Consider the following 20,039-nt stretch of genomic DNA (forward strand, 5'->3'; position numbering starts at 1 on the left):
CTAGCATGCATGAAACCCTGCCTTCCATCTCCAGCCCTGCAGAAAGTGGACATGGTGCTGCACACCTGTGATCCCAGAACTCAGGAGGTGGAGGCAGGAGGATCAGGAGTTCAAGGGCACCCTTTGCCACATAGAGAGTTCGAAGACAACCTTGGTTACATGAGAACCTGTCTCAAAAGGAAAACAAAACAAAACATGTAAAATACGTGCCTTGATGCAAATTAACATGTGCACCCAACACAGCCATTATAGATTTACATTTGCCTGTAGAAATAAACAGAATGCTAGGTGGAAAGATACCTATCTGGCAGACCTGTGTGGGCAACTCTTAGGGAGGGCCTGGTCAAATGTTTTCCTGGAGAATTCAGTAGTAGGAACCATCTACTGCTGGCCTTTAGAAGCTGAGGTATTCCGGTTTCTAGTAGCTTGCTTGCTCTTACCAGGAAAAGAAGAGTCTATTATTGTTCTCAAGCACTTCTTTTTGTCCAACTATGCATGGAAGCCTTGACAATCTTCCGTCAGAAACTGTCCTCTCAGAAGTCCCTGAGGGGAAGCCCTGGTGCTCTTGTCCATCAGTAGCCATTGTCTCAGGACTCTTCATGTGGAAGCCTTGGCACTGTCCCACCAGTAACTACCCTCTCAGGAAACCTCACCCTAGAAAAATGCTGGCATCCCTGTTTGAAGGGTAGGGAAAGCCAGGGCTTGAGAAGTCACTGAGCCTGACTGCTGCTCTCTTCATCAAATGTGTTTATATCTTGGCAGTTTCTTATTTTATGGAAGGTTGAAGGGCACAGTTCTCTCCTTGGCTGTTGACTGGGTCCTATTCAGAAGTGGACTTGTTCTTGGAATAAAGAGTCAGCTGAAACAGTGACTGGAAAAAGAATGTGGTTTTCATTCAAAAGCTATTAATATCTTTCTTCTTCATGCTGTCACAGGGCTGGTGTATTATGGTAGAATGTTAGTGTTCTAGTGTCAGAAGTGCTGTAACATCTTTGTAGTCAGTGACCCAGACTAATGCCTCTGACCACTTCTGCTGCTGTGTGGTTAGGTTCTGAATGCCTACTATGAGTCAAGTTCTTAGCACTCTGGACATTTGGAGCTAAAGCTGGGTGTAGGGGCACACTTTTAATTCCAGCAGTTGGAAGGTAGAGGCAGAAGGAGCTCTGTGAGTTGAGGCCAGCTTGGCTATGTAGCAAGTTTCAGGCCAGCTAGGGCTACATAGTGAGACTGTTTCAAAGTGGGGGAAATACCATAAAGAGGGTGGTTAAGAAAAATGTCTAAAGGATCCTAAAATGAAGATATTTAAAGACTGGAGGACTGTGCTGTGGCTCATTTTATCATAGAAGTTTCATTTTGCTTTCAGGTCTAATATTTCCAGTTAAAACCTTGCTCCATGTACTGCACATTGGTCACTGCTATGGACTGCACAATCCTCCAGTAAGCCATCATTTTTCATGTAGCACACAGCTTGGAATTTGGATTGTTCTTGAGACTTAGCCAGCTCTCCCTTCCTCCCGCTCTGCTCCCTGCTTTCCTTTCTCCTTATGGGAATCTAAACACTAAATTAAATGTTACCTCCTAAGGACAGGGACAAGGAAAGGCGACAGGGTGCCATTTGAACTGGGTTGTGGCATTTCACATGAACTTGTGACGTCTTGTGTGGACATTCTCTGGAGTGCTGGGGGTGGAACCCAGAGCCTTTCCTGCACAACATGTGTTCTGTCACTGAGCTGAGTCCCTTCATTTTGAGACCTTAATTTTGATGGTAATCTAAGAAGACATAAGGAAGCTTATTCTAGCTCCTTAGCTGTTAGCTGATACTATCCCTGGAGATAGCAGGAAGACTAGGGTTCATCTCTGGAGTGTAACTGAGAGACGGCTCAGGGTTTGCCATGGCTATTATTGCAGGTGCTCTGCAGACAGGTGTGGTGCCAGCGTAACTGCCTTCTCCCCCAGCCTCACTCTGCCTCTTGATTGGAGCCCATTCCCCATTTTGGTCAATGGCTTTGGTGTGTGCTGCATTCTCTGGTTTGTCTCTGGAGAAGGTGAGAAAGCACCTTGTGTTTCTGCCTGCCAGTTTGTGAAGGGCCTCTCTGTCTGCATACTGCAGGGCTAACCAGTGGCCAGAGAAGGGAAGTGACTCCTCTGTCACAGGGCCAGCAAGTGGCCTGGCTAGGATGAGGACTTAAGTCTTGTGACTTCCTGATGACCATTCTTCCCTTCACAGCCAGGGGCCTCTCTCTGTACTTCCCACTGCTGATATGTGGCCTTTGAGCTACCTGTACATCCTGCATCTTGGAGACTCTCTCCCCATGTTTGTTCAGGGATAAGACAACCACGGGTGCCTTGCTGAGGCCGATAGTCTCACTGGGATCCATGATGGTGGAGATCACAGCCAGGGAGCCAGCTGCTAGGCTGAGAGCCTTTAGGGTGACTTTTCACTGGGCACATAAAGACCTGGGTTCTGAGACCTAGTACCCATGTAAATAAGCCAGGTGTGGTTGCATATACTCATAATCTAAGCACTGGGGAGGCAGAGAGACAGGTGGATCCTTGATGATCCCTGGATGGCCAACCTATCCTGAGACCTGTGGTCCAGTGGGAGACCCTGCTCAAAACAAAAACAAATAAACAAGCCCTGGTAGATGACTCCTGAGGAATGAAACCCGAGGTTGACCTCTAGTGTCTGAATGCATATGCACACACTTTTACCTACACATGCACAAACACGCACACCCTCCCCAGTGCACACAGGGCCCTACTCCTCACAGATTAGTAGTAGTGGCTGCGTATGTAGCAGGCTAGTAGAGTGCCTGTCCAGTGACATAGTAGAAATTCTTTTCTTTTTTTCTGATTTGTTTTTATTGTATTTTAGTCACATACGTTTCTGTTATGATGAGAAAAATGGTAGAAGCATTTCCAGGGTGAAGCTGTCCTTTCTGGTTGTTACTGCCCAGTGTGAGGAGTTGTTGAGTCTAGTTTTTGGAAAAAGGAAGGAAGAAAGCTGTACTTTCCATTTGGGGTGAGGAGGGAGGAGCAGAAACTAACCCTTCTGCTAAGTGAAGGGAGGACTACGGAGAGGCACAGGTGTGAAGGATGTGCTGGGGCCTGAGAATCCAGTGTAGGCTTGACCTCATCAAAGTCTCTTTCAGAAAAAGGAATTGTTTTCCCGAGTTCTTCATTTTATCTTCAGGCTTGGAGGAAGGCAGGCATCATGATCTGGAGGGGCAATGTCTTCTATCAAAACGACACTCATACCAATTAGTGTGCAGGTGAAGGCAGAATCTTAGCTGTTAATGTTTATTTTTGAGACAGGGTCTCAGGTAATCTAGGCTGACCCTAAAGTCCCTTTGTAACGGAGGATGACCTTGAACTCCCGATTATCCTGCTTCCACCCTCCAATAACTGGGATTACAGGTGTGTCTACATTTTTGGTTCATGAAGTGCTGAATTCAGGGCCCATGCATGTTAGGCCACCCTTCTGTCAACTGGGCCACATTCCCAGACATCATCATTGGCCAACTCTGTAGGGTCAGCAATGACTGAGGAAGTTAGCAACTGGTTTTCCAGCCTGTCTAGCTGATGGCAGGGAAAAAGGAAATACAACCACGCAAGGACAGTGTCTATCGTTCTAGGCAACTTACATTGCTACTTTATACTCCTGGCTGTCAAGGATAGGGGCAGCCCTACCCTCCAGAACACATTTAACTGTGTATGAAGCCAGCTTGTGTGTGTGTTTGTGTGTGTGTGTGTGTCTGTGTCTGTGAGCTAATGGTATCCAGTGAGTAGAGGCCAAGGACATCACTAAGTTTCCTGCAGTATCAGTAGATCACAGTTTTTCTACTTATTTGCTAAAGATGAATAGAGAGGACTGGTCTTGCTTGTGGACAGCCATGTATTTTCATGTCAGATATCAGAAAATCTTTTTTTCTTTTGAGACAAGGTCTCTCTTTATTGCCTTGGCTGTCCTGGAATTTGCTTGTGTAGACCAGGCTGGTCTCAAACTCACAGAGATCCTCCTGCCTCTGCCTCCTAACTGCTGAGATTACAGGCCTGTGCCACTATGCTCGACATCACATGCCAGAAAGTCTTAATCAGAGTGTAATTGTCTAACAGAAGTAATTAGATCCCATTTCATTTCAGGGTCACAGAACGATGACAAAAGGCAATTCCTGCTGGAGCGATTGCTGGATGCAGTAAAGCAGGTAAGAATGCACACACCAACCTGTTGTGTGAATATCCAAAAGGTGACCTAGAAGTCATTTCTTCCCTTGTGTGCACAGGCTTATTTTGTAACTGGGAATGGTTTTATGTTTTCTTGTTTTGAGACTAGGTATCAGAGATTGCACAGGATGGCACTGTACTCACTGTGTAGCCGAGGCTGACCTTGAGCTCTCCTCAGCCTCCCAACTGCTGGGATTACAGGTGTGTGCCACTGTGTCCAGCTTATCTGAGAATGGCTAAACAGAGAGTTTCCCTAGGGAATGACAGATAGAGGAAGTTACTGGTGTGGAGTTTCAAAGTTCTGAGGGGAGCTCTATCTTTCAGCAATGACTGTCTTCATTTCAGAGTTGATTTCCCAGCAGATTTGTTTTAGGACAGCTCTTCACAGGTGCTGGCTTGCAGTGATGACCCCCAAAGTGCAAACACCCTGATATGTGGCTGTTGATGCTGATGGTGGTGCTGGCTTGTGTGATACTGTAATGCTAGCTGTCATCACATGTCCACCTTGTGCCTGGCTCTCTGTAAGCGCTTTACAGAGATTTCTTCTGACCACTGATGGAGGAATTCCTGTGATTGTTTTGAACTTATAGACCAAGACACTGAAGTGAAGCTCAGAGATCAGTAACTCACCTAAGCTGTCATTAGTAATTGAGAGAGGACCCAAACTTGAGAATTTGAAGAGCCCCTCTTGGAAGGGACTATTGACTGTTGTTTACATATGGTTGATTATAAGGAGGGAGATAGTTTAGAATGTTGTGGGTTAAATGTTGAAGTGGGCCCAGAGAATTTAGTGTCTGCCTGAAACTTGAGGGAGCCTAGTGTGGTGAATAGGTTGAGGGAGTTCCACGTCTTTTCAGCTACCAGACTTGTCTGTCCTTTCTGAATCCTATGCTGGTTAGATTTTTGTTAGCTTGACACAAGCTAGAATCATCTGGGAAGAGAACCTCAGGTGAGAACATGCCTCCATCAGACGGACTACAGACAACTCTGTAGGGCATTTTCTTAATTAATGATTGATGTAGGAGGGCCCAGCTCACAGGGGCAGATACCAACCCTGGGCAGGAGGTTCTGGAGCTATAAGAAAGGTTGAACAAGCCATGTGGAGTAAGCAAGTAAACAGTGTTTTCCATGGCTTCTGCTTCAGTTCCTACCTCAGCAGTTTTTGTTTGCTTGTTTGTTTTTATTTTTGTTTGTTTTGTTTTTCGGGACAGGGTTTCTCTGTATTGTTTTGGAGGCTGTCCTGGAACTCTCTCTGTAGACCATGCTGGCCTTGAACTCACAGAGATCCACCTGCCTCTGCCTCCCCAGTGCTGGGATTAAAGGTATGCACCACCAATGCCCAGCCCTACCTCAGTTTTCTGCATGGATTTCTCTTGATGATTGCCTATGATGTGGACATGTCTTGCCCAAGTAGCTTTGGTCATGGTGTTTTTTTGTTTTTGTTTTTTGTTTGGTTTTTACGAGATAGGGTTTCTCTGTATTATTTTGGAGGCTGTTGGTCCAGCCTGGCCTCGAACTCACAGAGATCCGCCTGCCTCTGCCTCCCGAGTGCTGGGATTAAAGGCGTGCACCACCACCGCCCTGTGGTCATGGTGTTTATAGACCTAAAGGCATCTCTTGCCTGGAATCTGGCTTTTCCTCTGCATGGGGGTGCTGGATGAATCACATTTGTTAACACAGGTAGAGTTTGGTCTGTAGTTAATCCAGAACACAAAGACAGCAAGACAAGGGAGTGAGTTTAGTGACTTTATATGTAGCACTTAATCAGAAACAGATTGGGGTTTCTGATCAGAGCGTCTGAGTTCCGTTGAGTTGAATGTGACATTTATCTTAAAACATAACCAAATTTGTTGATAAATCATTTACCCACAATTAAAATATACCACCGTGTCTCAAATTCTGATAACAGTATCCTTTTTTATTATATGTAATTTTTAATCCTAGGCATTATAGTGTCTTTTTTTTAAGATTTATTTATTATGAATACAGTGTTCTGCCTGCATGTGTCCTTGCAGGCCAGAAGGGGGCACCAGATCTCATTACAGATGGTTGTGAGTCACCATGTGGTTGTTGGAAATTGAACTCAGGACCTCTGGAAGAGCAGGCAGTGCTCTTAACCTCTGAGCCATCTCTCCTGCCCTTAGTGTCTGTTTTTAAAAAGGTGACTTTCCCATCCAGTCAGTTTGGCAGAACTGCTCAGCACAGCCAAGGTGTCATTTGACACAATCTAATCACTTTGGGGCTCTGTCAAGAAAAGTTATTGGCACAGGCCTGGAGGCTCTCAGAGAGCTCTGTGATGCCAGCTGCTGCTCCCTGGGTAACCGTAGGCACCTGTGTTCCTGTCTGCCTAGTTTGCCTACTTCCTGGGTCAAGAGGGAGTCTAGGCTTGCTGTAAGGGGAGGCTGAGGCTATAGTGTTGATTTCTTACATCCTTGAAGCACTGGGGCCTCTGTCCCTGCTGTATCTGAAGGCCTTGTGGACTGTTCTGTGACGTTTACTGTCCCGGCCTAGTAGCTGATCTTAGCGGTGTCTTTCTCTGTGCAGTGCCAGATTCGCTTTGGAGGGAGAAAGGAGATCGCTTCAGACTCTGACAGCAGGTAAGTGTGTCACTTCTTTGTCTTCCTCACTGTTGTCCTCCTCCTCCTCTTTCTTAAAAAAATCTTTTTTTTTACCTGTCCTTTTGAGACGTGGTTTCACTACGTAGCCCATGCTGTGCTTTCAAAAAATTCACTTCGTTAGACCAGGCTGGCCCTGAACTCACGGAGATCTGCCTGCATCTGCCTCCCAAGTGCTGGGATTAAAGGCGTGTGCCAACATTGCCTGTCTCAAAATTTATTTATTTATTGATTTTAGTATGTGTGAGTGCAAGTGCTCACACGGCATGATACGTGTGTGGATATCAGCAACTTTGGGTGTTGGTTCTCTCGTTCCATCTTGGAATCTGGGGTCAAAGTCAGGTGGGCAGGCTTTGGTTGCAAATACTTCTACCTGCTGAATCATCTCACTCCTCCCCCTCACACTGTTCATGGACTCAACCTCTTCCTGCTTTCGCTTTCCCAGTAGTGGGTCTACAGACAGGTGCCACCATGCTCTGCTAATAGGTAATTTTCACAACCACTTTATCATTCAGGAAAAGATGCCAAGAAGTGGATGCTGCTGTGTCTGACTTTGTGATTGGAGAGGCAGTGACAGTTAGTTCCACAGTGGATGTGCAGCCACTGCCTATCCACATGCTTCTAATTTCCTTTAGTCTCCTTCTATGAATCTGTTCTACTTGAACTACTTTTCTTTTTTCTTTCTTTCTTTCCTTTTTTTTTGTTTTTTTTGTTTTTTGAGACAAGGTTTCTCTGTGTAGCTTTGGAGCCTGTCCTGGCATTTGCTCTGTAGATCAGGCTGGCCTCGGACTCACAGAGATCTGCCTGCCTCTGCCTCTGGAGTACTGGGATTAAAGGCGTTCGCCACCAACACCCGGCGAACTACCTTTCTAGATAAAGTTATTTCCATGATGATTTACAGTTGTGAAAACTGAGAAACCTAAATATTCAATGTTAGAAAATAGGTGATTGCTGGGCAGTGGTGGCACACACCTTTAATCCCAAGACAGAGGCAAAGCTGAGTTACAGGGCAGCTTGGCCCCTGTCACAGAGAGAAAAAAAGATGTAAAGAGACCTGAATATATGGCCCATCGTTAATGTGCTTACCTAGCATCTATGAGACCCTGTGTGCAATCCCAGCACCACAAGCATAGCAAAGAAGCAAAAAATGATATTCACATGGGATTTTCTTTAGGCAGGAAATGCATGCATATGTAGCAATTTAAAAATTATGTATATAGGGCCCATAAGATGCCCTGCCACCACACCTGATGACCCATCCTCAGAGCCACATGGTGGAAGGAGAGAAGCAACTCCTGCAAGCTGTTCTCTGACTGTCACATCTGCCATGGTGTGTGTGCACCTATAGACACACAGACACATAAATGAAATGTAATGTCCTTACTAAGGATTAAGGTCTGATAAGGGATCTACTCTCTGTCAGAACAGGGATTCTCATTTTGGGATCTAGGGTCTACTTGCATCAGAAGTGCCTGGAAGGCTTGTAAACTCATCTTGGTGATTTCAGATCCCCACCTAGGGCTCCAGTGTAAAAGTGATGTGAACAGATGAGAGTGTTTGCTTGGCTGGATCTCTGCCTTCCCTTGCTTCAGTCTCCCAGTGCTAGGACCACAGATGTGCACACCGCACCCTGCTGAGGGTTTGCGTTTTCAGTAAACTTCACCTTCAAAAGAATAACAGGAAAGCTGAGTGTGGGGGTCCCTGTCTGTGGGAAGCAGAGGCAGGAGGATTATACATTTAAGGTTGTTTTGGCGAGATAGTAAGTTCAAAACTAGTTTGGGCTACATTGAGACCCTGTCTCAAAAACAAACAAACAAACAAACAAAAAACAAACCCAAATAGAGTGCTGTAAACTGGTGAGTCTTAAAAATACAAAACTTGTGTCCAGGGGTTGTTCCTGGTCTGGACTGGGATGCAGAGTTGATTAAGAAGTGCTCAGCCGGGCGTTGGTGGCGCACGCCTTTAATCCCAGTACTCTGGAGGCAGAGGTAGGCGGATCTCTGTGAGTTTGAGGCCAGCCTGGTCTACAAGAGCTAGTTCCAGGACAGCGTCCAAAAGCCTCGGAGAAACCCTGTCTCGAAAATCAAAAAGAAAAAAAAAAAAAAAAAAGAAGTGCTCAACCCAGCCTAACCAGCTTGACTTCTCTGTGCAGTGTGTGCATGCATGGGCATGTGCATATGAACAGTGTGTGTAATGTGTGTGCAGTGTGTGTCTATGCAGTGTGCGTATATGTGTGTATGTGTGTGCACATGCATATGTGTGCATGGTATGTCTGTGCAGTATGTAGTGTGTATGCAGTGTGTGTGCATGTGCATATGTGTGCAGTGTGTCATGTGCGAGCACTAGAGTATGTATGTCTGTGCAGTGTGTATATGTGTATGTGTGCATGTATGTGGGGAGAGATCACGTACCTGCAGGTGTACATGGGAAGATTCAGGGGATAAGAGATGGTAGAGGAGGGGGTGCTTGCTCTCTTGGATCCTGGCCGCAGTTCAGAGACCATAGAGAGCTGACCTGGCTTTTCATGTAAGTGATTGCTCTCTCTACAAATAAATATCTAGACCCCTTCCCCCAATATTAGTTGCGTGGATCTGCTCAATCTTCACATATATGTGCAGTGTGTGTCTGTGTAGTGTGTGTGTGCAGGATTCTTGTGTCTATGTAGTATATATGTGTGCACATGTGTGTGTCTGTACAGTGTATGTGTGTAAGGGGGTGTGTGTGCCCTGCTTGGGCACCAGGTCTTCAACACATGTGGGTACTTCATATCATTTTGTTGTTGTTGTTGTTTTTCAAGACAGGATTTCTCTCTGTAGCTTTGGAGGCTGTCTGGCACTCACTCTGTAGACCAGGCTGGCTTCATCATTGTGCTGTCCATTTCCCAAGAGGCATTTGTCCTGTGAATATCAGATGAGTGTGTTCCTACATAACAGCTGCACCTGTTCTTATGTAAAATCTTAAATGTTTGTGCAGGCAAGATGACTATGGCTGTGACTTCTGATGACCTGAATTTGATCCCAGAAACCCAGTGGTGAAAAGGAGAGAACAAACTCTCACTATTGTCCTCTGACTTCCACATGCTTGCTATGGCATGCGTGCTCCCCCCACACACACAGAGAGAGAAAATATGGAAAAATTTTTGTGTTGATGGATAGTTGAATTTAAAAAGTTAATTCCTGGGCTGGAGAGATGGCTCAGTAGGTTAGAGCATTTATTGTTTTTGCAGAGCACCCAAATTTGATTCCCAGCAGCTATGTCAGGTGACTCCCAACTGCCTATAGCTTCAGTACCAGGGTATCTGATGTCCTTTCCTGGTCTCTGTGGGTGCCAGGCATAAAGGCACATGTGCACACACACATACACATATAGTTAAAAAAGAAAAAGGAAAAGTTGATTCTGGCTGCTCTGGCTGTTGCTTGTGGCTAAGAATTGATAGCACCAGTAATCAATGGCTATTGCTTGGCGCTGGGTTGGCATTGCATCCTTAGAACAACCTAGATGCAGTAGCATTGTGCCTTTTCTGATGATGAAGTTGACTCAGGAAGGCCCAGTTAGTGTGTTTATCAGTGTTTTGGTTCCTGTGACAGGCTTTCCAAGAGAAGTACCCTAAAAAGAGAACCACTGTGAGTCGTGGCTTCAGAGGTAATAGTCCCCAGTTGCTGTAACTGTTGCATGATGGTGCAAGCTGCTCACCTGCATCTGGGAAGCAGAAGGGGCTTCTGACAAGGGACAAGGTCATGGAACATCCTTCAAAGAATGCCTCAGTGACCTACATTCTTCAACTATGCCCTACTGCCTAAAGTTTCTGTGACCTCCCAATAGTGCTGCAAATTACAAATTATCAGTGGATCAGTCCTTTGAGAGGTCATAGCCTTCTTGATCCATTCATTTCCCAGAAGCCCTAGCTCTGAACACTGGTGCTTGGGCACCAGGTCTTCAACACATGTGGGTACTTCATATCATTTTTTTGTTGTTGTTGTTTTTCAAGACAGGGTTTCTCTCTGTAGCTTTGGAGGCTGTCTGGCACTCACTCTGTAGACCAGGCTGGCCTCGAACTCACAGAGATCCACCTGCCTCTGCCTCCCAAGTGCTGGGATTAAAGGTGTGCGCCACCAACACTTGGTCTGGGATTTTATATCTAAACATGACGGACATTGTGGACGTTTAGGATTGAGCTTTTCCACATCTGTGAGTTCACGTGCAGACAAAAGTACTAGAAAGGCAGGGACCACAGCACAGTGATAGAATGTGTGCTTAGTTATACAAGGCTTGAGTTCTGTCCCCAGCACCCTCCCCAGCCACACATTGTACTGAACATATACACACTTTCTTGAGGGGTGGGCATCACTCCCTAGGCATGTACGGCAACTATTTGCCTAGCATTTACACTTAGTGGGAATTACAAACAATTCTAAGAGGATCTGAAGTTCATGAGAGGGTGTACATAGATGACACACAGATATCACACCTATATGAAGGCCTTGAGTATCCAAACATTCCCTCACAAATACTGGGGGGTGACTGTATTCTCCCTTTGTAGTGCCCATTGAGTGGTCAGATTGATTTTGAGGCTGGGGTTTCAAAAGCCTTGCCTTCTCCCTAAGGGCATTCCTTATCATTTCTAAGTCCTGACATCATTGCCAGCATGCCTGGCTGTAGGAGCCACCTTCGCTGTCCATTCTTGTGGGAAGCTTCGCCTCCAGAGGGAACGTTGGCTGCCATGAAGAGACATGAGTCTTGCAGCTGCTTGCCAGTCTCCACTGGGCCTGCCTGATTTTTATTTATTTTTTTGGATAACTAGCCAGATCCTTAGCATGTGTGCCTGACACTGAATATTCTGTCTTTCTCTGGAGTCCTTCCTAACCTGTCTCGAGTGCCAGACAAACCAGCTTCCTCAGTCCCTCCCTCAGAGGACTTGACTGCCTCCTCTCCCTCTTCCCATTCACTCCCTCCTGGCAGCTGCCAAGATCTACAGCTAATGAAATTGTCTGAGGCTTCAGAACAGCAGGAGATCTGACATGGCGGACGAGTCACTTTCTTCACCTGTGGCAATGGACTCTGCCTCAGAGTTCTGCTCCCCTGTGGATTCTCTGCCACCTACCTATCTGTTGTTCCTTGTCACAGTATCCTTCACAGTCAGGAAGCCTGGCGAGGCGAGTGCTGGTGCTCAGCTCTCCTTTGTATTTGGTCTGATATTCCAGTCCATAGGATTGCACATGCTCAGACTGAATCTTCCCTCCTAAGTTCCTTTCCTTGGAAACACCTTCTCAGGCACACCTACAGGTGTGCTTCCTTGGTGATTCTAAATCTAGCCAGGTTGACAGGATTAGCCGCTCACCAGGAGAGGTGTAGCAGGACTGTAGTAAGCTCTGGGATTCCCTGGGCTGACTGGCCGAGAGTAAGTGGGCACTCAGGGCCCAGTTAGGAATCAAGCCCTTCTCTGACCACCAGGGCTCTGCCTGGCTTACCCCAGCCTGAGCATTTCATGGGTCTTCTTCATTGTGAGGAGTACCCACCATGGAGGAACACATCTAGGGAACCCTGCCCTTTGGGAATATAGGCTGGGTTGGTCCACTTGTCCTTCAGCTTTTGATGGCTGCCCATCACTTCTATTGATGTAGGAAATAGACTGCACACAGGCAGAAGGGCAGAAATGAATTATGAGCTCTGAAGACGGTTGCTTTGGCTCTTGGGCCCTAAATGATGGATGTTGGAAGACTTCTTTCCATGTGACACCAGATACTTTTCTTGTTTCTTTCTTTTTTTCTGCAAAAACAGGGTGACTGCTGTTTCCATTTCTTTCTCCAATGCTGGGAAAGGAACCCAGGGCCACACATGCTAGGCAAGTTGAGCTTTGCCTCCAGGTCATATCTCCAGCCCTAATGTAGCTTCTTGACTAAGTCTCTTCCCACATTGGTCTTCAGGACTCTAAGGACCAGAATATTTAAGGAACAGTGGAGGATTAGAAGGAACTTGGCTTTTTATTTTTTAATTTAATTTATTCTTTGATAATTTCCTAGATGTATACAATGGATGTCTTTTTCTTCCCCCTCCTTCCCTCTGTCCTTTCCTTTGTCTTTCCTATCCTCCCTCCATTTCCCTTCCTCCTTCCTTCCTTCCTTCCTTCCTTCCTTCCTTCCTTCCTTCCTTCCTTCCTTCCTTCCTTCCTTCCTCTGCCTGCCTGCCTGCCTCCCGGCCTGCCTGCCACCCTGGGTGCCCCCTTTTCTCCCCCTCCTTTTTTTTTTTTTTGAGACAGGGTCTTACTGTATAGGCCAGGCTGTCATGGAACTTACTTTGTAGACCTGACTGGTCTTGAACTCACAGAGATCCTCCTTCCTCTGCTTCCTGAGTGCTGGATTAAAGTTGTGTGTCACCACCACCTGGCTTCATGTTCCCATTTTAAATGCCTCTGTGTTCATCATATGACTTTTATTTTTGCATCACATGTTGTCTACCAGTCAGCCTCTTCTTAGTTGAAGGTGTTAACTGGATGCTGTCTTCTTAATAGACTGGGAAAAACTTCTGGGTTTGGTTAATTGGATCTGACATCTTCCCAACATAGACTTTTTAGTTTTATTTTTTACTTTGTATTGATGATAGAACCAAGAGTCTCACACTTGCTATACAGGTATTTTACTACAGTGGTAAGCCACCAGCCCTGTATGTTTTTGTTTTATTGACAAAATTAGAAAAAAGTATTTTGTACATTTGATACTTGGGATGCCATCTAAGACCTTACCCATGTTATATAGGTATTTTACTTCTGAGCTACATCCTCAGCCCAGAGTAGCCTGGACTACCTATGTAGCCTAGGCTAGTCATGAACAGGTGGCCTCTTACCCCCTTTTCCCTATGTTAGCAATACAAACATGTACCAGCACACTTGGCTATGAGTTGATTCCTTCCAAGAAAATGAGTATTTTTAGCAGATGTAGAGCTCTTGAATATTTAAGAAATCTGAGTGCATTTTCTTACCTAAATTTAAATGAACATTTATCTAGGTGTAAACACTGGTTGTTGAGAAGGAGCACAGTGGACATGTGTAAGCCTCATTCTCCTTGTCACCTCACTGTCCTCTTGGTGGAGATGAGAGGCAACTAACATGCAGCATGGTCTCTGGTGTCCACGTAGGCCTACCATGGGCACAAGTCACTGACAACTGGGTGTGTAATTTTGGGTTGCGTTAGTCTCTCCAAGCCTCTCCTGTGATGGAAAAGTCAGAAGATGATAGTTATCTCACTTCCGAGGACGAGGGTGATGCTTACCTATAGTGGCATTTGCTGGGAACACTTAGTAAGAACTTAATGGATTCAACATTTTTGCTGTGTAGATCAGGCTGGCCTTGGACTCACAGAGATCCACCTGCCTCTGCCTCCTGAGTGCTGGTATTAAAGGAGTGTCACCATGTCTGGCCTGCATTTTTGTTTTACATCAGGGTCCACCTGCATTTTTGTGTAGTTAACTAAAGGTCAGAGGATTCTCACCACCTGCTGTTGAGGGGTGTTTTGTTGGAGGGCACTGTGCTGTTTGAGGCACACTTCGTGAGAGGTTGGTTATCCTTAGGACATTGAGTTGAATTTGGACATGTAAACTGTGGTGACAATCATAGTGACCTATAATTAGATGGTATAGAGGTGATTGTAGCATTAGTGGGCAAATGGGTGGGTGGAGGGGTGATGGGTTGTGCCTGGGCAGAGGTAACATACAATATGAAGGTGTAAGGAAAGGGGTAAAGTGGATGGATATATGGAGTTATTTGTTGTATATACTTCTCTGTTGTCCTGGGCAAGTGTGCTGGTTGGCTTTCTGTCAATTTGACACAAGGTAGGGTTATCTGGGAAGAGGGAGCCTCATTTGAGAAAATGCCTCTACCAGAGGCAAGACTGTGGGACATTTCCTTGATTGATGACTGATGGAGAAGGGCCAGCCCCTATGGGCAGTGCATCCCTGGGCAGGTGGTGCTAGGTTACATAAAGAAGCAAGCTGAGCAAGCCATGGGGAGAATACCAGTAAGCATCATTGAGGGCATTTGAGAGATGTTATGGAAATTTAATAAAATATATGAAAATGATCCTAATGAAGTGTTCTAATAATGGGGGATATGGAGTCCCAACTGACTATCTCTTGTCTTTAAGTACAGGGACTGCACTGCATCTTGTTGAGTTGTTGACCAAGAGAGTCTCATGGAAATCCCCAACTACCCATTGCTAAGACAATGGGTTGTTCCCCACAAACTGATAGTGGGGTCCCAGTGCCTAGGACATCCCCACACAACTATTCAACATGGAGAAGTTGAGCAGATGCCTACATGGAGCCTTTACTATTATGTGTAGTGTCTTTGGTATAGGAAAGTACTCTGCAGGTTACCAAAAGAAAAACATGAATACCAACTCAGACACAAAACTTTTGACTTACAATATGTCCTGCCTACAAGATATGCTAGGGCAATGGTGGCATAGGACTTCTTGGAGTAGCCAGCCGGTTTCATAAGGCCCCACTCTACAGATAGAACCCATACTCGACTCTGCTTGAGTGATCAAGAACTGGAAACTAGATAGACCAGAGACATACAGTAAAACCAAACACTATTTGTCTTTTAAAAAAAGTATCAATAAAATGACTTTTTTCCCTTTTTTTTTCAAGACAGGGTTTCTCTGTGTTGCCCTGACTATCCTGGAACTAGTTCTGTAGACAACATTGACCTCAAACTCACAGAAATCCCATCTCTGCATCCCAAGAGCTGGGATTAAAGGCATGTACCATCACCACCCAGCTAATAAAATGGCTTCTAATGATATTCAGCTATACTCATAGATAAGTGTGTTATTCGGTCATCATCAGAGAAGCTTCCTCCTGCAACAGACAGGAACAGATGCAGAGATCACAGCCAGACATGTGGAAAGAGAGTCCTTGAAACACTCATCTCTAAATGGATGTTTTCATCGATTCTCAGAACTCAGGGGACCCCAAGGAAGAGGAGGCAGAAAGACTGCAGGAGCCAGAGGGCATGGAGGACACTAGGAGAACTAGGCATGCTAAATCAACTAAGCAAGGTGCATGTGAACTCTCATAGACCGAAGCAGCAAGCACAGGGTCCACACGGTCTGCACCAGGCCATTCTGCATATATTTTATAGCTTTTGGCTTAGTATTTTTATGGGACTCCTGAGTGTAGGAAGGAGTGCGTCTCTGAGTCCTGTGCCTGCTTTTGGGGCTCTTTTCCTTCTGTTGGGGTGCCTTGTTCAACTGCGATGTGATGGTTTTTGCTTCATCTTATATTTTATTTTGTCATGTTTGGTTGTTATCTCTTAGAAGACCATTCTTTTCTTACAAGGGACAGAAAGAGTGAATCTGGAAAGGGGGCGGTGGTGGTCTGAGTAATAGATGGAGAGAAAACTGTAATCAGGATATATTGTATGAGAACAGAATCTGTTTTCAGTAAAAGGAAACAATGAACAAAGTGAGCATTTGCTGCTCTTTTATGCTTTTTGACGTTGGATGACTTGTGGCCAGCTGCCTTAGGCTCCTGTTGCTGTGCTTCCCATGGTCATGGGCTGCACTACTGACCTGTGAGTCCAAACAAGCCCTTCCTCTCTTAAGTGGTTCTGTCAGGGTATTTTATCGTAGCACCAGGAATTAAACTAAAACAGGAACTACTCAAGCTCTTTTGGTAAGTGTATTATTACTATTATTATTGCAAAGAGTATCTTATAGTCTGGACTTGCCTTGAACTCCCTGTGCAGCCAAGGGGCATTAAGATGGTTAGTGTAGAGACTGGGGATCAGGTCAGTCTGTAAAGTGCTTCTTGCACAAGCATTAGTTCTGATGCTCAACACCATGTACAACACTGTGGATAGTAGTGCATGCCTGTGATTCTGGCACTGGGGAGACAGACTGCAGGATCCCTGGAGTTGGCTGGTCAGCTAGCCTAGCAGAATCATTGAGCTCCAGGTTCAGTGAAAGACTCTCTCAAATGCAAGTTCCCAAAGAATGACAGCTAAGGTTGACCTCTGGCCTCCAGATGCACCTGTATATAAACCTAAACACACACACACACACACACACACACACACACACACGAGCATACACCTGCACACAAACATTTCCATAAACATGCACATATATGCACATACACCCACCTGCACACAAACATTTCCATAAACATGCACATATATGCACATACACCCACATACACAAGCATACACTTGAACTCACATACATACATGAGCTCATAAAGGAATGAATACACAGGTGCATTTTCTCAATCGAGAGTCTCTTTTCTGGCATATCTGTTTTTCTCTACTTAAAATAGCAACTTCTGGGCCATCGAGATGGCTCAGTAGGTAAAGGTACTTGCTACCATGCATGCCTCATGACCCAAGTGGTGGATCCCACCTGGTGGAAAGAGAGAACCAATCCCATAAGTTGTCCTCTGATCTCTGCATGTGTGCTGTGGCTGTGTGGGTAATGAATGTACACAAAATAAATGAAATAACTTTTCATGCCTTTTATTACAGTGTTTTTAGTTATGTTTTATAAGAATTTTGGCCGGGTGTTTGGTGGTGCATGCCTTTAATCCCAGCACTTGGAAAGCAGAGGCAGGTGGATCTCTGTGAGTTCCAGGGCAGCCTGGTCTACAGAGTGAGTTCCAGGACAGCCTCCAAAACAATATAAAAGAACCCTGTCTGGAAAGACCAAAAAAAAAAAAAAAAAAGAATTTTGTTCCCTATTTATTTTGTGTGTGGATGTCAACATTCAACTTTGGGGAGTGTGTTCACTCTTTCACCATTTGAACCCTGGGGATTGAACTCAAGTTGTCAAGCTGGGGTGCAGGGCCTTTTTCACTGAGCCATCTTGCTGGTCTGTGTGTGCAGGTGTCTCTTCCCTGACTCCTTACTCTTAGGGACTTGAGTTACAAGCTATGATAGCCCCCCTGAGATGTGTCTCTTACTGAACTGTACACCAAGCCTGTGCTCTTCATCCCCAAGTGGAAGGACCATTTGGACCACATTGTCCTCTGTGTCTTGGCAGTGCTCAGTGAGCAGGAGAGAAACGGAACTCAGATACTGACTACTAAGCGTGCCTTAGGAAGGAGCTCAGGATGAGAGCACCCAGGAAGACTTCCTGGGGGCAGTGTGGACAGTTGAGTACTAGATCATGAGTGGACACATGCCTAGGTCAAATGGAGAGGCCCACAGGGATCTAGAGGGTGCTGGCATCGAATGGCTTCTGACTTAGTGTTACAATAAGTCATTACAGGAATAGCACTAACCTGGGTGTTTCTGCTGTTAGCTTAATTATGACCTGTGTGTGTTTGGGTGGCTGGACTGCTGATGCAACTGAACCCTCCAAACACAGGCTTGCTGCTTGCCTGCATTCCATTCCCCTGAGGGGAATGGTTTTATGTGGAGCTGATCAGGCAGTTACTGACCTATGCAAGCTGCCAGGGGTTGTTAAACAGATGGTTGAGTTTGCAGAGATTCATTTTAAGCTAGAGGCCTCCATTAATTACAGAGAAACCTCAACACAGTCTAGAGCTGTTTTTCCTAAGATGGGGCCCTGGTCTGTCTTCAGTTTTGGTTTCTGTGGATTTCGGGTAATTCTATGTCCCAGCTTTCATGAAGCCCCAGATACTTGCATGTCTGCTTGGCATAGAGGAGTGGCAGACACATGGCTAATGTTTACAACTGCCTCACATAGAGGGTTGCCTTGTGGATGGATCCTGGGACCCTTACACTGTAAGCACTGGAGAAGCATGTGGGGAACACATACTGAACCAGGCCTCACTGGTTACAGGTAGCCCAGGAAAGACAAGCAGGGAGGCCAGAAGTTAGCTTTGGAGTTAATAGAATCTACCTCATCAAAGCTCAGAACATTGTTGGGGGAGTTCCTGAGGTAATAGGTATGAAAATCTTTCACCACCACATAGCAACAGCCCCCTGGAGCAGGACCGTGCCAGATAAGGTGACTGGTGGAGCAGATATCCTTGAAGTTAGGCAAAGTTGAGCCAGATGGTGGGGGTGTTCTCAGGGCCTTTGTACTGGGCCCTTCTGCCTAATTTGCTGCTTTTTATTTATTTATTTATTTATTTATTTATTTATTTATTTATTTATGGTAAAAATTGAGGTCATAAAACCAAGGCTACTGCCATCTGCTCACAGGATGTTGACCCACTCCCCATGCCACTCTGGTCTAATTTCTTAGTTCTGAGGAACTGAAATGTTTTGTGGGGTCTCTGGCCATACTTACCTCCTCAGAGCAGTGCAGAGGCCCCGGGGTGGGGCCCTTTCTGTCTCTCCTACCGTTTTGTTTTTCTTTTCTTAAATATATCATCCACCCATCATCTATATCATCTATCTATCTGTCTATCCATCCATCCATCCATCTACCTATGTAATATATACAGTCTATCTGGTTTTGAGGCCGGTCTCACTAAGTACTCTTGTTTGGCCTGAAGTTTGCTGTGTAGACCAGGTTGGCTCACAGAGATCCATCTGCCTCTGCCTCCTGAGAGATGAGATTAAAGGTGTGCTCCACTTTGTCCCACCTTTTCTCCCACCTTTTGTATTCCCAGAGCCCGGAACAAGGCTGTGAGTGGAAGGTCTCAGAAGGCATGCACTAAGAACACAGAGGCCCAAGGGAGGATCTAAGACTCCAGTGTGGTTGCCCTGACTTGATCTCTCACAGGCATGCTCCGAATCTCCCATTTTTTTCTAGTTATTGAGAAATTCAACTAAGTGCACAGTAATTGTAATATAATTGAAAAATTTGTCAACTCTAGATAGGAGTTCACAATGTACTTTCTTATAATAATACAATAAGGAACAAGAGTAAGAATTCATATGGCAGTAAGTAACAGGCCATGAAATTACAGTGTTTCTGATTTGGCAGGTTGGTGAATTCAGCCTCTAAAAATGTCATCTTGCTTTGTGCTTTGTGAACCATGTGAAGTAAATTAAGAGTTGAGACTTATGAATTGAATGCAATCCCCACAGGACTGATTTGTTTTTAAATTGGCGTTGCATCACCTGCTGATTGGCATCCTTTCCCCTGTTCTTCCAGCACTGGTCCTAAGGGGCACCCCTGACTTGAATCAAACAAAAATAGGGGTGAAGCTTTTGGCACTTCCCACGTCTGGAAATCCAGGTGTCTCTTGGAGTCACACCTGGCGGCTCACTTGCAGTGCTGGAGCTCACTCTGA

The 20,039-nt window shown here is 45.5% G+C and overlaps 1 protein-coding gene across 1 annotated transcript in view; it reads left to right on the top strand.

The window, feature by feature from the left end:
* Positions 1-20,039, top strand: part of Snx29 (sorting nexin 29) — a gene marked incomplete at its 3' end in the record, with an annotated part of 68,204 nt that overhangs the window by 6,776 nt on the left and 41,389 nt on the right. The window contains 2 exon segments of the mRNA XM_040741071.1: positions 4,144-4,205; positions 6,769-6,821. Of these exon segments, the coding sequence (XP_040597005.1) occupies positions 4,144-4,205; positions 6,769-6,821 (115 nt within the window).

The sequence above is a fragment of the Mesocricetus auratus genome, unplaced genomic scaffold, assembly GCF_017639785.1.
Source record: "Mesocricetus auratus isolate SY011 unplaced genomic scaffold, BCM_Maur_2.0 contig_13220_pilon_obj, whole genome shotgun sequence".
Lineage (NCBI taxonomy): Eukaryota > Metazoa > Chordata > Mammalia > Rodentia > Cricetidae > Mesocricetus > Mesocricetus auratus.